Source organism: Notamacropus eugenii, chromosome 4 (genome assembly GCF_028372415.1).
Source record: "Notamacropus eugenii isolate mMacEug1 chromosome 4, mMacEug1.pri_v2, whole genome shotgun sequence".
Lineage (NCBI taxonomy): Eukaryota > Metazoa > Chordata > Mammalia > Diprotodontia > Macropodidae > Notamacropus > Notamacropus eugenii.
In genome coordinates, this window is record NC_092875.1 from 419,395,826 (window position 1) to 419,413,376 (window position 17,551).

At 33.3% G+C, this 17,551-nt stretch overlaps 1 protein-coding gene across 3 annotated transcripts in view; it reads left to right on the forward strand.

The window, feature by feature from the left end:
* The window catches only part of PRKAA1 (protein kinase AMP-activated catalytic subunit alpha 1), a 54,267-nt gene that overhangs the window by 17,938 nt on the left and 18,778 nt on the right, over positions 1-17,551 (forward strand). For 2 of the 3 annotated variants that reach the window (XM_072605746.1, XM_072605747.1), the window contains exons 4-6: positions 6,577-6,721; positions 11,362-11,449; positions 13,795-14,019. In XM_072605746.1, the coding sequence (XP_072461847.1) occupies positions 6,577-6,721; positions 11,362-11,449; positions 13,795-14,019 (458 nt within the window). The remainder of the gene's footprint in view (positions 1-6,576; positions 6,722-11,361; positions 11,450-13,794; positions 14,020-17,551) is intronic. The other variant, XM_072605748.1, reaches the window with a different exon arrangement.

Below are 17,551 nucleotides of genomic sequence, written 5' to 3' on the forward strand. Positions count from 1 at the left end.
CAGAATTTCATTCTTGAGAACTTTCCATCCATACTGCGCTTATTTCACTTGTAGAATTGTAATTCTGCCTGACCTCTTTCTGTTTCTATAATGAAAGTAAGCATTTAATCAGTATTTTTGGTTATAAAACACTTATATAAATTCTCTTTTCATCTTTCAACAACCTTATAAACTAAGTAGCATAAATATTATCTCCACTTTACACATGGTGAAATTGAGTTATTATGTTATTGTTAACTAAATCTCAGTTCAATTACTTCATAATTATACAATTAGGAAATTGTTAGGACTAGAGTTAGGACTAGAATCCAGAACATTTAACTGCAAATCTAATATAATTTCTGCTATACCATAGCTCCTTCCCAATCTGATGAAAATTAATCAGTGATTTAATCTAATATCTTATATGTGTATGTGTGTGTATTACATGTAAATAGATAGTACTTTCTACTTTTCAGAGTTGACACATGTCTCTTTTAATGCTCCTGATGAATTTGTAGGCAAGGATTGTTTTGTTTTTGTTTTTGAATCCCCAGTGCTTGGCTCAAAGTGTGCACTTTCCAAATACTTAATGACTTGAATTAAATTGTATCCTCTGTAGTAACCTTGTAAGAGTGAAGAAAGATATTATCTGTCTTTGTCATAAGAGGAAGCTAAGCAGAGATTTGACTGGTGACAGCAAAGGTAGTAAGTGATGGAATTTAGACTATCCAGAGGTGGAGAACTTGCAGCCTTGAAGTCACATGTGACGTTCTAGGTCCTTGGATGTGGCCTTTTGACTGAATCCAAGTTTTACAGAATAAATCCTTTTATTAAAGGGATTTGTTCTCTGAAGTCTGGATTCAATCAAAGGGCCACACTTGAGGACCTAGAGAGCCACGTGGGGCCTGAAGGCCACAGGTTCCCCACCTCTGGACTATGCCTTTAGGACCTTAGACTCCCAACCCAGTGTACTTTCTATTTCCTTTTTACTTACTAGGTCAGATATCATTAGAAATTATTGTGCCTACTATGTACCAGCATCCAAATAGTCCATTTTTCAGCATCTATTAATTATATTTTACTTATGGATATTGAGGTTAAAGCTTTCAAGTTTGTAGTTTCAATGATAATTATGGAAATAGAGAAAATACAGTGACTCACTTCATTCTTCAGGAACCTTTCAAATGCTATGCTAATTTGCAGAAGTATAACTTCAGTAACTTTGGCACGTGTCTTAAGTATCCTCAGATTCAAGTTAGTAAAGCACACATATTTGTGTATTTCTATGTGTTTGTATGCATACACATTTAGATTTTCCTTTTTTCATGCGTAATATGCTGCTATTGCCTTTTTATTCCATTTGTTTACCGTTTTTATTTCCAACACGTTTTGATTTTTTTTTTAAATAAAGGTTGAGGTTAAAAAATAATGAAGAGCCTTTGGCTTTTAGGTTATCATACATCATAATCTTTTCTTTTTGAAAATCACATTTTATTTTCCTTCCTGTTTTTATCCATTATGTCTTTAAAAACAATTATTTTAAGGGATAGCTCTGTAGGTGAGTATGGGGAAAGATTATTTTGGAAATAAAGATATTAAAAAATAAAGTAAAAAGATTTTTAAAAATATGTTTTGTAATTTTAAGAAGTGTTTTTCTCTTTCTTTTGTCATTTGATCTTTATGGTATTCTGTGAAGTGGGTTTCATTCTATGTTTCATTTGAGGAAATTGAGATGCAAAGAGTTTAGGTAACTTGCCTGGGACCAACATTCAGTAGTTATCAGACAGTGTCTGATTTTATCTGTTTCCCTAGTGCCTTTCTCAGTATACAGTTTGTAGCAGATGTTTATTAAATGTTTATTGGATTGAATGTTTCTCTTGCTTTTTCTTTTCTAACCTTACATTTACAAACTTTTCCACTGCACCATACTTTTCTCTGTGTGACATAATATCCATTTATTATAGATTTTTTCCAGTTAACTCTCCTTGAGGAGTTCCTTAATCTTTCCACCTATGCATTCATTAGGAAAGCTTTTTTCATGTATGTTTTAAGATGAATGGCCAGTTTTTTATTTCTTAGAATGTAATTTTACCTAAAGATTGACAGTCTTTAGGGAAAGGATATCATAATTCTTAATTTTTTTCTTCTTTCAAAATAACCTGTTAGTTTATTGTTGTTGTTTTCAAACTTCATAGAATTTAAGATGGAAAAGTTTATGTTTAGAATATTTAACACATTGACCTATTTAAGAATGTACTTAAATCCCCTGGAAGTGAGGGTTAATAACTTACTTATTAAATGGGGCATTATAGCAACAGACATCATCCTGCAGTCAGTATCTGTCATCTATCACAGATAAATTTGTGGGGAAATATTGGTAAGCCAGGAAATGTGAATAGATGAGAAAAAAATATTAATGAACATTAAAATTTTCATTAAGATTTTGATGGTATGAGTTATTCCATAAAGATTTTTTTTTTTAGTAAGCACAGATAATATGGTGACTTTTATAATATGTATTTAACATTTTCTGCATTTAGATTAGAAAGAATGTATGTAATAAAGACCAGAAAGAATGTAGGCATTAGTGAAAAGTATAATCATTACTCTTTCTGGTCCTCCTAAAACAATTATTCATTTTCTGAATTAATAATGTCACTTTCCAATGCAAATAAGAACTCTTTTAATCTAAATATTTAAATAGATCATCTTTAAAAAAAGCTATGATTTTGTCGATGCCTTAAAAATATCAATAATGCTGTGTTTTTCCAATCCCTCCCCCCAGTAGAACCTTCTCTTGTAACCAAGAAGTACAGTTAAAACAAATTGATGCACAGACCATAGGCGACAGCATTTCCCATTCCATATATATTGTCAGTTGAAAGTGTATTGCTAAATAGCAAAGTCATGCTAATAAAATGAAATCAAAAGACAAAAAAATTTCAGCCTTTAAAAATGCTTGAACTTCTTCCCCTCCCCAAATTACAGATCCATAGTTCTCATCAGCACTCCTGTAATGTGCTATAAGTAAAGTGTCCTTCTTTACTGATGGCTCAGTGCTGCTTTTGCATTAAGAGGCATAGTAGAAGCAATAGATAATGTAATTAAACTACAACTAGAAATGTTTCTGTAGTGTAATGAAAGTAGCATTTCAATTGCCTTTTAACTTCCTATTCATTCTTTCTTTTTCCTTCAAAGGTATAATGGATTTATGAACTCCAGACCCTTAGTTATTCAGCTGGACCATTTAAACATAGATTTTTTTTCTTATATGGTTACTTTTAAAAGTATTATTGCTGCCCTTTTTTATTTCGCATTCACTTCTTAATATGCCTCTCCTTCATCTCCTTTGCTACAAACCTTCCTATATAACAAAGATAAAAAAGCAGCAGACCACTTCAGTAAGATCAGCCCTACATAAGACATTGATATTCTCTGATCTTTTCACTGCAAAGAGAGGTACATGTTCTCATGTCCTTTTTATTTTTCTTTTTTCCACTTATGTTGTCATTGTGCATAATTCACCCCATGTTAGTCTCCTGATGTTTCTCTGAATTTTTCATATTTTTGTCTTCTTTTGGTACAGTAATATTCCATTACATTCATATACCACAATTAGTTTAGCCATTTCCCAGTTGATGGGAATCCACTGAGTTTCCAGTTTTTTGTTATCACAAAGAATGCTTCTGTGGATATTTTGGTATAAATGGGAGCTTTCTGTCTTTACCTCGATGGAGAGTATATGCCTAACAGTTGGAACTCTGAGTCAGAGGGTATTTTAGTTTTTTTTTTTCACCCACATAATTCCAGATTATTTGCCAAAATGGGAAGAACAATTTATAGTTCCAGTGGTATGTCATTGTGCTTGTGCTCTTGCAGCCCTTCTAGCATTGACTATTTTAATCTTTTGTCATCTTTGCCAATTTGCTTGGTGTGAGGTAAAAACCCAGAGTTGTTTTAATTTTCATTTCTCTTATCAGTGATTTGGAAACATCTTTTGTGTGTCTGCTGATAGTTTTCAATTTTCCTTTTGAGAGCATGCTAGTTTTTTTCCTACCTGACAGTTTCTCTTTTTTCCGAGCTTCATTGATTTTGTTTGTGCAATTTTTTTTTAATTTCAGGAAATTGAAATTGTACATTTTATTTTTTATGTACTCTCCTACTAACCAGTTTCAAAACTAATCAGTTTTGAAAAATAGCTCTTTCTACTCCCCTGAGTTTAAAAAACAAACAAAAAAAGGAACTTATATTTGGATCTCATATCCATTTGGAACTTACTGAAATATGTGGTGTGATATTTTTCCTAAACTACTTACCAGTTTTCCTAGCAGTTCTTGTATAAAAAGAAGTTATTCCTCAAGTACTATCATTGCTTTGAAAGGATCACACCTACAAAGTTATTTTCCAGACTGGTTTTGTAGATTTGTGGTGTTTTTGGGGGGGTGGGAGTAGAGAAGAAAGTTGTTACATTGTTTTTTGCTGAAAAGTATAGTTCTTTTCCCTGGTTCTTCACTTTTGTAAGTAATCCACATCTTATGATTTTACCCTGTTTGTTGTATTATCTTAGTCTCTGTCTCTTAATTTTAAGATAAAACATCTTAATCAAATAAGAGTTCAGTGAGACCCAGGAGGATCCAGTGTTTATGTGAATATTGTGGCCATAGGGTCAATGTTACAGAGAAGTAATCTTTCCAGATTTGCAAAATTCTTCCCCCCGCCCCTCAAAATTCTTTCTGTCAGCTTGTTGCTTCCTTGAAGAATTAAGAAGTAAAATTTTACTTGCTGTTTGCATTTGCTTTTCACTAGTAAAATAAACACAATCATCCTTTTTTATTGCTTACTACAAATTACTGCTGATCTCAGATATGTAGAGTAATTACTTGGCAAAAGGAGCTTTGTTCAGTCTTGTCATTTTGTATATAATAGTGGTATATAGTAAATAATCTCACCACCAAATAGGATCATGGAGAACCACTTCCTATATACTTATATTTTTATTTTGGGCTTATACTTTTCCTTTGCCAATTTCAGTTTTATTAACTTGTATCTTTGAAGATGATGGGGTTAAATAAGCATTATTACTATTTTCATAAAAAACAGTGAAGACATCAACGTTTAGTAATATTCTAAAGGTATATCAGTGACAGGTCAGAAAAAAAAAACCTGGATGCTTTGATAATTCAAATAGTTGTGCCATAGTACAATTTTGTCAAACAAAACAGCCTAATTTCATTTTTCTTTATAGCACAAGTATTGTCATAGCACATTTATTCTTTTTTTTTTTTGAGCTGAGAAATTTAGTAATTGTGACTTTAGTTGAATGAAATTAACAGTTGGTTTTGCTAAATTGTATTTTTGTTTCTCTAAAGAAATTGTTTCACTCACATAATGTAACAGATCATGTTTGTGTATGTGTATGTGTTTGTGTATCATGTTCTGATTTGTTATATGATTTCTTTCATTTATCTTAGTCTGACTACATAGCATGACTATAGTGAAAATATACTCAATAGGAAAGTATATGTAGAATCTATACAGAATTGTATGCAGTCGTGGGGAGGGGAGGGGGGAGTGGGGGGTAGGTGGGGGGGATAAAATCACAATTGTATGGCAGTGATTGTTAAACATTAAAAAATAAAAAAATAAAAAAAAAATACGTTTAGCAACTGGTTCTCCAGAAAGAAAGAAAAAAAAAAAGAAATTGTTACAAGGAATTGTGAAAGTGGGGAGAAGTATTTGGAAATCAAAGCTGTATAAAAACAAAATGTAGAAATATTTTTTAAAAAGAATTTGACACTAAGTTTCTGCCATGAAAAGGGCAATGTATGAAGTGCTAGAAATACAAAGATAAAATAGCACCCTCTTACCCTTAAGGTATTTTATTCCACTAGGGAGATGTGACATGTACAGAGATAGCCCAAAGTAGGGAGTGGTAATTCAAAGGAGATGTAGCCAGAAAGCTTCAGGAAATTTTGGAGAGAGTCATGGATTATTTGACATCTGAGCCTTGAAGTGAGAGAAGGATTCTGAAAGTTAAGAGATGAAGAGGGAAGGAATGAGTTCTAGGCTTTGGGTAGGAGAGGAATTGGGGTTTGTCAATACAAAAAGCATGGTGGTAACTGTCTTCTGTAAAGTAGGAGGCAAAGTTATTTACTGCAGAGAAGAATGTGAGGGTGGTATTAGGGATTTGTGGGGAGAAAGTTTGGAAGAGCTGCCATAGGGAGTGTGACAATGGATGTATAATTTTATTCACGTAGAAATTTATCATCTGTGGCTGCTGAACTGGATGTCTGTGAAATACTTAGATTGCCAACCTTACAGGGTTGTTGTGAGGAAATAAATTTATGAATCATGAATAGAAGCTGTTATTTGCTCTCTCCTGTAAGCTCACAGAGGGCAGAGACAATGTCATTTTTAATCTTTTTATCCCTAACATTGCCTGTATTATAGGTGTTTAATAATAAATGTTTTTTGGTTTTAATTGAAAGTATCCATGTGTCTGCTAGTGGGAAGTATATATATGGAAGGATTCATATAGCTTGATAGTTTCCTTTCAGAAGAGATCCCTTAAAATTCATTTCTCCTTTTCTTTAGCTGGATGAGAAAGAGAGTCGGCGTTTATTTCAACAAATCCTTTCTGGTGTGGATTATTGTCACAGGCACATGGTCGTCCATAGAGACTTGAAACCTGAAAATGTACTGCTTGATGCACATATGAATGCAAAGATTGCTGATTTTGGTAAGATTGTTTTAAAATGTAAAATGTCAATTCCATTATTTATTTATTTATTTATGCTATCTTAGATTACTTTTACTCATATAGAGTATTGACTAGTCATCTAAGACCATAATCTATCTCTTCAGTTGTCAACTAATTAAGATAGCAGAGAGGAGTCAAAGGAGTTTTTCTCTCCTCCTGTTCAGTTTTATAACCCTTAAAAATTTAGGATGAATATTATGACAGTTAGATTGTATAATAGCAGTTTGCCAGGAATTTCTATGAAATTATATTTGCAAACAATGCAGAGGTTATAAGATAATTATATTTCATTAATATTCAGTTCCTGTTTTTTCTTTTTATGCTGTTTGAGGGATCTTTTAAACAATGTACTCTGTTATGCCATGTTCAATTATTTGTGTCATAACCTTTTAAATAAGTAATTTTCCTACTTAATTGTAGGAATTTTCACATTCTTGATACAAATAGCAGAGGAAATAACCCAGTTTGTTTTGATTTTCTTGTTCAATACTTGATTAGAATTGTTCTGCTTAATAAACTTCTTAACTATTTTTAGTCCAATAATTTATTATTTTAACTTTTTTTGCAGTAAACATTTATACGGGGTGTCCCAAAAGTCTTAGTGCAATTTTAAGCTATTAAAACCATTTAAGCTAAAAACTGCACCAAGATTTTTGGGACTCCCAGTATGCATCAGTTTAGACAATTTGGTGTATTAAAAATATTTAAAATATATTTTGTGCAGTTATCTTTTGGGTACTAATATGACTTTCTTTAAAAATTTTAAAAAAGTGAATCCTAAACATATGGAACAATGAATGGTATATCTTTGTAACATCATGTTCTACCATGATATTTCTATGGGGTGTTTTCTTTTAATATCTTTCATCTCTACAGAAAAACAAGTTTAATTTTTAAATAAATTGCAGAAATGTGGTACAGTGCTCATATGTAGAATAATAACTGTACACTGATGTTTTCTTCAGGTAACTTACATATATTCCAGTGTACTACATTCCCACTTGAAAGAATTTGTAGCCTTGTAAAAGACATACAGTGTCCAGTGTATGTTATTGTTAACATGTAATTCTAGCTTCTCAATTCCATCTCTGTAGCATCATTGAAATTCATCTCTTCCTTGATTCCCACTGTTACTACTCTTATGTAAGCTCTCATTACCATGTGTCTGGACTGTTATAGTAGACTCCTAATTAGTCTTTCTGTTTCCACTTCCCTCCTTCTACCCCACAATCTTTCCTTCATCTTGTGAGCAAAATAATTTTCTCATAGATACATTTGGTCATAGCATTTCCACTCATATTTTCCTCTATGACCTCCCAAGGAAGTTCAGATTCCTTTGCCTATCATTCAAGGCATATCCCGTTACTACCTTCCCTTTCCAGTTTTAGCTCTATTTGTTTTCCTCCATTTTTCAGCCACATTGAGGAAAAAATCCCTTTAACCTGGAAATTAAAGGAGTCGTGAATTATTTGGCATCTGAGCCTTGAAATAAGAAAGATTCTGAAAGAGATGAGAAAGAAAGAATGTGTTTTAGGCATTAGGGCAGGGAAGGAATTGGGGTTTTGTCAATAAAAAAGCATGGAGATAACTCAGTCTTCTGAATGCTCACTGCTCTCATGCCTGTGCTCAGATGTTTTCTGTGTCTGCTTTCTTTGCTTGTTAAGTTCTATTCATCTTTGAAAGCCCCATTCAATGCTGTCCCTTCTTTGAAGTTCCCCTTATTTCCTACTGTTAGTAATGATCTTCCTCTTCAGTTCCTATGTAGTTCCTTTTACTTTGTAACTTTTATATACTTAATGTGTCCTATTATGTATATTATAGATATGTCTTGGTGTCTTATCTGTCTCCTAGAGTACAAACATCTTGAAGACAAGGACTATGTCTCCCTCAGTTTTTGCATTCTCCTCTTACAGACTGTGCAGAGTAGGCACTTAAAATGTTGCATTTATAAAACAGAAAGTAGTATTAGTGAAAGGGTATGTAGTGTGTATATGTGTATGATATATCTTGATGCTATGGAAATGGGAAGAACAGAGAGTATATATTAATGAACAGATCTTTGAGTATTAAGTGGTATTTTTTTAATGGTCACTTGATAAAAGAGAAAGGAAGCAACCTTTTTTTCTTTTTGTGTTTTTACTCATTGAAAACATAGAAGAAAGCTAATATGGCAATGTTGTGGAATGGGACTAAATTATGTAAAACTTTGAAACATGAAAAGAACATTATTTGAAATAACTGACCATGTAAAATTATGAAAAATTACAGAAATTTGAAGAGAGGAAGGTCATAGGTATAGCAGGGTACAGGTCAAAATATATGTCACCATTTTGAGAGAATTATATTTCTTGCAAAGAATACCTTATTACTGATCATTGAATATATGGAAGAAATCATTCAAATCCAAGAAAATGCTCAAGCATTTTCTTTAGTTTTGAACTGGAAAACTTTAAAAATCAGGGGAGCATGGATCAGTATGAACAAGAGCCATTAAGAAAGAAAGCACAGATTAAATTTGGGATAGAGTGAATGAAGGGGAATGATATAAGATAAGTGGGGAAGACAAAGGAATAAGTTTGTAGAGGAACCTTGAATGCCAGATAGAGAAGTTTAAACTTTATTTGTCAAGCAATAGGAAGCTATGGAAAAATTTTTTTATTAGGAGTGTGACATGTCCAGAGTGGTGGAGCTGACTGTTCAGGTTTGTTTGGGCCAGATAATCCAGAGATTTCACTTCTTGGTGCCACATTTTCATATGGACATCAAGTTGAAACTTACCCAGATGAGTGTGGTTGTGGGACTTTATGCCCTATCTTACAATGATTGGTTCACAAAACCAGGGGTGGTTGAACCAAGCTAGATAAGAGAAGACCTAAGGGAAACATGACTGTCTTCAAGTATAAGGAGTTGTCTTGGTGAAGACAACTTGGATTTGTTCTGCTTAGCCCTAAAGTGCATCCCTCCTAGAAGCAATAGGGGAAAATTATTGAGAAACTGAAGTTCGATATAAGTTTAAAATTTCCTAATAGTTAGCTGAAGTGGAATATATATGCTTGGGAAATAGCATGTTCCCTTCATGGAAGATTCACAAGTGGAAGCTGGATGATCACTTGTTGGGCATGTTATTTATGTTCCAGTATTGTTCAAATTAGATGACCTCTGAGGTCCCTTTCAACTCTGAGTCTGACAACCTACCAGTGATTTCCTTGATTAAAATCTATAATTTGGACCACTGTACTGTTGTGTAACTGCAAATTAGTTTATTTCCTTGTGCCTCAGTTAATTAAAAAAATCAAAACCAAAAAACATTTAACATATGCATGGCATAATACCTGTAGCAGGAAGTAGATATCAGATTTATATAAGAAAGAATCCTTGTCCTCACAGATTTTATAGTCAGTAATGGAACAAAACATTGATATAGATACTATAATAAAATATAAATTGTTGAGATTGCATAATAGTTAGGCCTCATGTAGAAGTTTGAAATAAGCTTTAAAGAAAACAGAATTATAGTAGGCTGAGATGAAGAGGCAGTACATTCTGGGTATGAGGGACAACCTGCAAAAAGTCAAGGAAGTCAGAAACTGGATATTGTGTCTGAGAAGCATCAAGAAGCCCAGTCTGGCTAGACCTCAGAGGACAGGAAGGGGGAGTAATACATGAGAAGAGTAGAAAGGTAGATTGGAGACAAGTTGTGAAGGAACTTAAATGTCAAACACATCCTAGAGGTAATAGAGAGCCACTGGAGTTTATTGAGCAAACTGTCATATAGTCAGATCTGTGGCTTACTATTTATCATTTTGGCAGCTGTGTAGCAGGCAAATTAGAGTGGAGAGACTTGAAGCAAGGATGCCAGGATAAAAGTGATGAAGAGGTAAACTAGGATGATGTCCTAGGAGGGGGAGAGAAGGCAACAAGTTTAAGACACTGTTGAGGTAGAATGGCCAGACTTGGTAACTGCTTGGCCACATGAGGTGAAGAATGTAGGATGACTGACACATTGTGGACCACAGTGACATGAAGGGTGGTGGTGCCCACAACAGAAATAGGAAAGTTCAGAAGAGGGGTGGGTTTGTGGGGGAAATAATCCATTCTATTTTGGACACCTATAGTACATGTAATTGTACTTGTCTTTCCCTTGGGGATATGGACTTGATATATAGGTCTGGGTCATAGAGAAGGCAATGAAAATAATGCATGGGAGCCGATGACATCATTGAGATAGTTATAGCAGTTTCTTATGAGAACTAGGACAGGATTAATAGATATGTTTGAATTTCCATTCTTATACTCAGCTTTTCTAGATTCCTGTTTTTCTGGTCTTTTCTTGATTGATAAACTTTTTACATACACAGTGTATCCTATTAACCAAAATAACCAATAGCTTACATGTCTACTATTTAAATGCTAGCTTTACATTGAAGGTAAAACTATTCATTTTGCATGTTGAAATGATTAAAATGTTTAAATGTTTGGGGATAGTACTGATGATAATTGATTTTGTTGAAGCAGAGTACAGGATGAAGCTTTAGTCATTAAATGCAAACCCTCAGTTGTTAAAAAACATTTTGGTGCCACTGGGAAATCCTTGAGTAGCTGCTTTTGTGCACTTTCAGGTCTTTCAAATATGATGTCAGATGGCGAATTTTTAAGAACAAGCTGTGGCTCTCCCAACTATGCTGCACCAGAAGTAATTTCAGGAAGGTAGTGTTTCCTTTTTGTTGTTGTTGTTACAGCCCCTATCCTTTAGACTTTTGTTAGTCTGCAAATGTCATTCCTAGTGAAGGAGAAGATGGTAGTTAGAATTTCACTTTTCTTCAAATCTGTTAACTTGAAATGTTGTTAGTTATATTGTATGTAACCATATAAAATAAGATGTACCTTATTTTATGATACAAATAGGTTTTATAGAACGTTTGATAAGTTTAATAATCCCATTTATGATAACATGAATTGAGGTACAAGCTAGAATTCTGCTAAAATAAATATAGTATATATTTTCATTTTCATTATTTTTCCCTAACAAAGAAACCTAATGTTCTTAAAACACATGAAGTAATGGTACATTTTTAAAGTACGTTAAGGCATAGGAGCGTAATAATGCAGACCTATGTAATGTTTTAGAAAATTTTCCTTAGTCATGATCTGAATCTAATAAAAATGAAGTTCAAGTTCAAAACATTTTTATAAGCATTACTTAAGCTTCATGAAAATGGTACTAGGTAGAGAAATTGCTTTAAGTGTTGCTTAAAACTTGTGACAGTTTAAAGTGTCCTTTCATTTAACTTTGGACAAATCACTTCACCTCTGTGGACCTCAGTTTGCTTATATGTAAAAATCCAAATCTTGTGAGCATCTGAAACTATACCTGCCATGTTAAGTCCACAGCATTAAAAACACAATCCCCATTAAATATTGTTCAGGATTCTTGCTTTGTTCACACTTAGCAGATGGAATTGTTTTTAATAGATTAGGAGGCAAAGAAAACATGAAATTGAATATTATGGAAGCAAAACTATTTTCACTAGTTTTTTCCCATTAATTTTTAGTAACCTATCTAAAATTTATTTTTTTTTAAAAACCTCTTGTGTTCTGGCTCTTCAAAATTTTTATGGCAATGTTTTGATTACTTCAAAAATCACTGAGGAAGAGTAGTTGCATGAACAATATTTATATGCCTATCTACTTCTCCAGAGAAATGGTGCTTGTGTGACTGCCCTTCTTTGAATAAAGCAGGTGGATCTAATTTTAAATCTACTAAGCTTCATCACCTCCTCTTTATAGCAACATGATGTGCAAAATCCCTGACTCCTTTCCCCTGGCTTTCATTTGTGTTGTTTGTTGTCTGTTGTCTGTTGCAGTTTGTTATATTGTAACCATGTTTGGGAAAGGCAGTGGTGGTTAGGACTTAGACATTATGGACACTTAGCATTAAATAATTGGTTTATCATATTAAAAATAGTATATTCTTAAGCTATGGAATATTACTGGAATCTTTTTCTCTGTCTTTGGACAGGTTTTTTTCTGCCAAGCCTAGGATGAATAACAGTTATTTCTGGCAACACTTAAAAGTTTTTTAACTTAAGAAAAAATTTTCTAATAAGTGGAGTAATTAACATTTATCAGTTTAAATAGAGAGAAACCATTCTACAATGTTAATGCATTGATCCTGGGGGAAAAAAGACATGAAACAAAAAGTGGTAAAAATGACTGGTTTTAATAATTTAATAATAATGAATTCAGCAAATGTTTATTAAACCCCTACTATATGCTAATAGGGTAATATTCATAACAAGATATATTATGTTGATCTTAGTCTGTGACTAGTTAGCTCAGATGTTTAGAATATCATGTTGGTGATGTCAAATTCTTAGAGTTATTCCCTCTATGTGCTAGTTAGATTTTCTTCATTTCTTTAGCACATTACACTAATCATGTACTCTGTAAAATGGAGATGATAATGGCACCTGTCTCCTACAGTGGTTGTGAAGATAAAATGAGATAATATTTGTAAAGTACAAACCAAGAAGCACTATGTGAGTGCTTATTATTGTTAATCTTGGTCAGCTTGACCTAGAACTCTCTGTCTTTGGTCACAAAGGAACTTAAGTGAGAGTATGGCTATAAAAAGTTCAGGAGTGTCATCATAAATAAAAAAAAATTAAGGCACATTCACTACTTATGATGTATCTCTAATGACATTTTTTTGTTGTTGCTGTTGAAGGGTGCACTTTGGTGCTCACAGTTCACTAATTTAAAGTGAAAACAGTGCTGTAGTAATAATTTGTCGCAGGTTTAAGAGGCTTGTCAGAATGAGATTATGTGAACAGAACTAGGTTATTTGAACAATCTATAAGTTTGATGTTCTTTGTTTTAAAAATTGAGAATACTGATAGCAATTATGTTCTAGTTGGTGTGCCTGCAAAGACCATTTTCTGACTAATATAATTTTTTTCAGACAGTGCAAACTTAACATAATGATTAATTCTCTTTTAGATAATAATTAAACATACCAAATTCCGTATTATTTAATGGCATATTTTTTCCAGGTTGTATGCAGGTCCAGAGGTAGACATTTGGAGCAGTGGTGTTATTCTCTATGCTTTATTATGTGGCACCCTTCCATTTGATGATGATCATGTGCCGACCCTTTTTAAGAAGATATGTGATGGGATCTTTTATACCCCTCAATACTTGAACCCTTCTGTGATTAGCCTTCTGAAACACATGCTGCAGGTGGATCCCATGAAGAGAGCCACCATCAAAGACATCAGGTAAAAAGGCAGCATTGTGTTTCCTTCATAGGTTTAGAAGTTCTTCAGACAAACTAATTTTGAATTCATTGTTTACATTTTACTATTGTTGAGTGATATTATTATCTTTTTTTAAGAGATAAAAATAATTTATATTACCAAAATTCTTAATTGGAATAGAGGAGAGTATCTTGAGTTTATAGTTAAATGCTACTGTAATGTCCAAATTCACAAAAAGTGGAGTTAAAGACTTGATCCATTTAAGTATTCAGAGAATTAGGAGATTGGTGGGGGTTTCACACTACCACTGGGTACGTGAAGGTGTAAATTAAGAAAGCCTCTCATCCCAGGTATGAAAATAGCCAGGCTTCCTTCCTCACCCTGTACTGAAGGAGAGTCTTGGGGCCTTATTTGAGCAGGCAGTTGGTGATGGGGTCATGACATGGACTGCCGCCAGTACAAAGTTGATAGAGCAGCTCTGCAAGGGATGTACATTCTCATTGTCCTTCAGTGCTTCACTCCTCTGTCAGCTTTCAGATCCTCCAAAGTGAAGTGTTTTCTTGCTCCAAGCTCTGCTATTCCTCATGAAGTTTATCATCTTTGTGGGTCTGCTTCTCCTGATTTCTCTGAGCAGCACCTCTTTTCTTTTTTTCTTCTGGACATTTAGTCATCATTCTCAGGGCTTTGCAGCTGTTGCCGGTTCATGTAAGTAGAGACACATTTCTGTAGGATGCTGTCAGTGACTGGGAGCCCTTTTGACATGCCAGGAACTCGGTTCTCACATACCAGCTGCTAGTAGGGCAGAACTACACATCTCCTGAGAGCCATCATTATCTTTAAAATTAGGACACTGACCGATCTCTACCTCTTTTGCTCTAAAGTTCTTTTATTCTTTGCAAATTGATGGGAGTATGGAAGAGCATTTCTGAGTTTTTATCTTCAGCCAAACATTGCGATAAAAATGTGATGGGAATTAGAATGATTTTGAAACTGAGGCCATATTAAGTTATATAGTCTTGAATGCATAATACCCAATATGTAAGATTAGATAGAGCTTTATATGAAAAGTGTTAATTTAATAATAGGGTTTTTTTTTTTTTTTTTTAGTATTTTGATGGATTTTTAATTTTTAGGGGGTGGATTCATGATTTCTGCTGATGCAGATCTCAAGTCCCACGCACTGCCTTCTCCTGTGCAGTTCTTGTCAGTGTTTAACCAGAGAACCTCTACATAGGATCTATTCCAGTGGGCTAGAAGCTTTCTTCTTTGGCTAATATTATACTTGAGCTGCCCATCTGTTCCTTCATTATCTTTTTATGACTGATCAACCTCTTTGTCAAGTGGGTATAAGTGGGCATCAAGAATTTTTTAACAACTTTAATACCAGGACTGGTATTTCTTCAGTTTTTTTTTCTTGAGAACTTTTTCAAAATATTTGGATATATATGCTGTGTTATATATCTGTTTTCTGAGGAATTAATACTTTTTGAGAGTAGGTAAAAGACTTTTGGATTCTGAACTACTTAATGCTATATACTACATCCTGTTGGTGAACTCAAGACATTAGAGTGCTACCCCTTCAATAACTGACATGCCTATGTCATTTATCTTCAGGCAGTAGTAAAAAAAAAAAAAAAAAAAGAAATTGAGAGATCTCGTCTAACCCTCTTTAAATTTGAATAAATCATAGTGAAAATAAGGCTTAAATACGATTGGAGTTTAAGTTTTTGAATATAACATAATATAATATTGTACAGTACAATATAATATAATATATTGAAACCAATATTTCCTTTAGAATCAGGGGTTCTAGATCATGAGTTTTTCCAAAGAAAAACCAGTAAAGATATGATTATTTCTGTGATTAAGAAAGTGAGGACACTACTTCTCCTCAGTTTGGGGAAGCATCAGGAGTATTTATGGGAGGTTTTCATAGCTACAGAGAAAAGAATGGCGAAAAGTAGAAGGCAGCCAGAGATAAGCTACTGGAAGAACGAAAGTAAAGGGTGAAAGACAGAAAGTTCAATTCTGGGTGAAGGCCTAGCTTTTGAGTGAACAATGTTATTCAGAAAGGCAGAGGAAAAAAAATGAAGAAAATTTTTTAAAAGGCCAAGATATATTGAAAAGATATTATATTATGAGATAAAGTCAACCAGAAATTCTAAATGAAAAATAATTTTGTAAGTTTTCTGAGGAGTTTGGAACAAGTAAGAATAACTAGTAAGAAATTCCAGAATGGTTCAAAGAACCATTAAAGAAGGTATTAGAATAGAAATTTGGTCAGTAATCAGAGCTCTCAAAGCAAAGTAATGAAGATGATCAACAGTGTAGACAACTCAGAAAATGTCATATGATGGAGAATCTCTCTAAAGTCTTTGAAAAGAGAATGACAGATTTGGAACTCAAAAATACAGAAGTGAAGTGATTTGACAGAAAAGAAGCAAAATACAGTAACTTTGAAAGAACAAATGAATTCTGTACAAGCAAAACTGACTCATCTTAAAGAGTGTGCTATGTTAATTTAAGGATCTCCTAGAAGAACAGATATATTTTTCAAAAATTGTTTTTAATTGACAGATTTTAAAATCATACATTAAGTTAAGAAAACTATTCAGACCTTTTGAATATAATGTAGTAATCATTCAGATCCATAAATCCTTGCCAGAGAAAACCCCAAGCTTAAAGGTACGTTAATAATTGAATTTCAGAATTACTGCACTAGATAACATGTTTACAAGCAGTGAGAAGAAAAGGGGAAAGAAAGAAAAAGAAAAGAAATAGGCATTTATATAGTGCCTACTATGTACCAGGCACTATGCTAAGAACTTTTTACAAATATATAAAAGATATCTTTGATTAGAGACTTCAAATTCACATAAAGATTGCTTTATGGTTATGAGAAATTGGAGAAAAAGAATGAAATAGAATATTCCTCCCCTTACTCTTTCCCCTCGAAAAAGTAGCTCAAATTGCAAAAATAGCATAACCTGCAAAGCTGAATGTAATCACCAATGAAAAATCATGGACTTGCAGGAAAAAAAAAGAAGCATTTAAGGAATTACTCTAAAATAAATCAAAGGAAACAGAACATTCATATCGCAAACCTTTCAAATAAGAGAAACATAAGAAAATAGTAAAATTATGCAAAAAAAGACCTAAGTAATGAAACAATTGTCATGTTTATAGATTATTGTTTAAAGAAAGAAAGAAAGAAATAGGATTGAAGGTTGAAAGAAGAAAGAGGAAGGATTTAAGGAGGGAAAGACTAAAGGGGATCCTAAAGAACTGGGAGAAAGGAAAGAGGAAGTACTTCATTAATATTCCATGGATTCAATCCAGTACTTCCCAATAAGGCATACTGTGAAGTAGAGAGATTGTTAGAATTGGAGACAAAAGGCCTGGGAAAAATAACCTAATCATATTAAAAAAAACAACAACCAAAACTGTACCCTTCCCCAAACTACATAATTAATATATCAGTAGAGTCAGGAAAAATCCTATGGTAAAGGACAATCCTTTTATGCTAAAATGCTCTGATACATAGATGTAACAG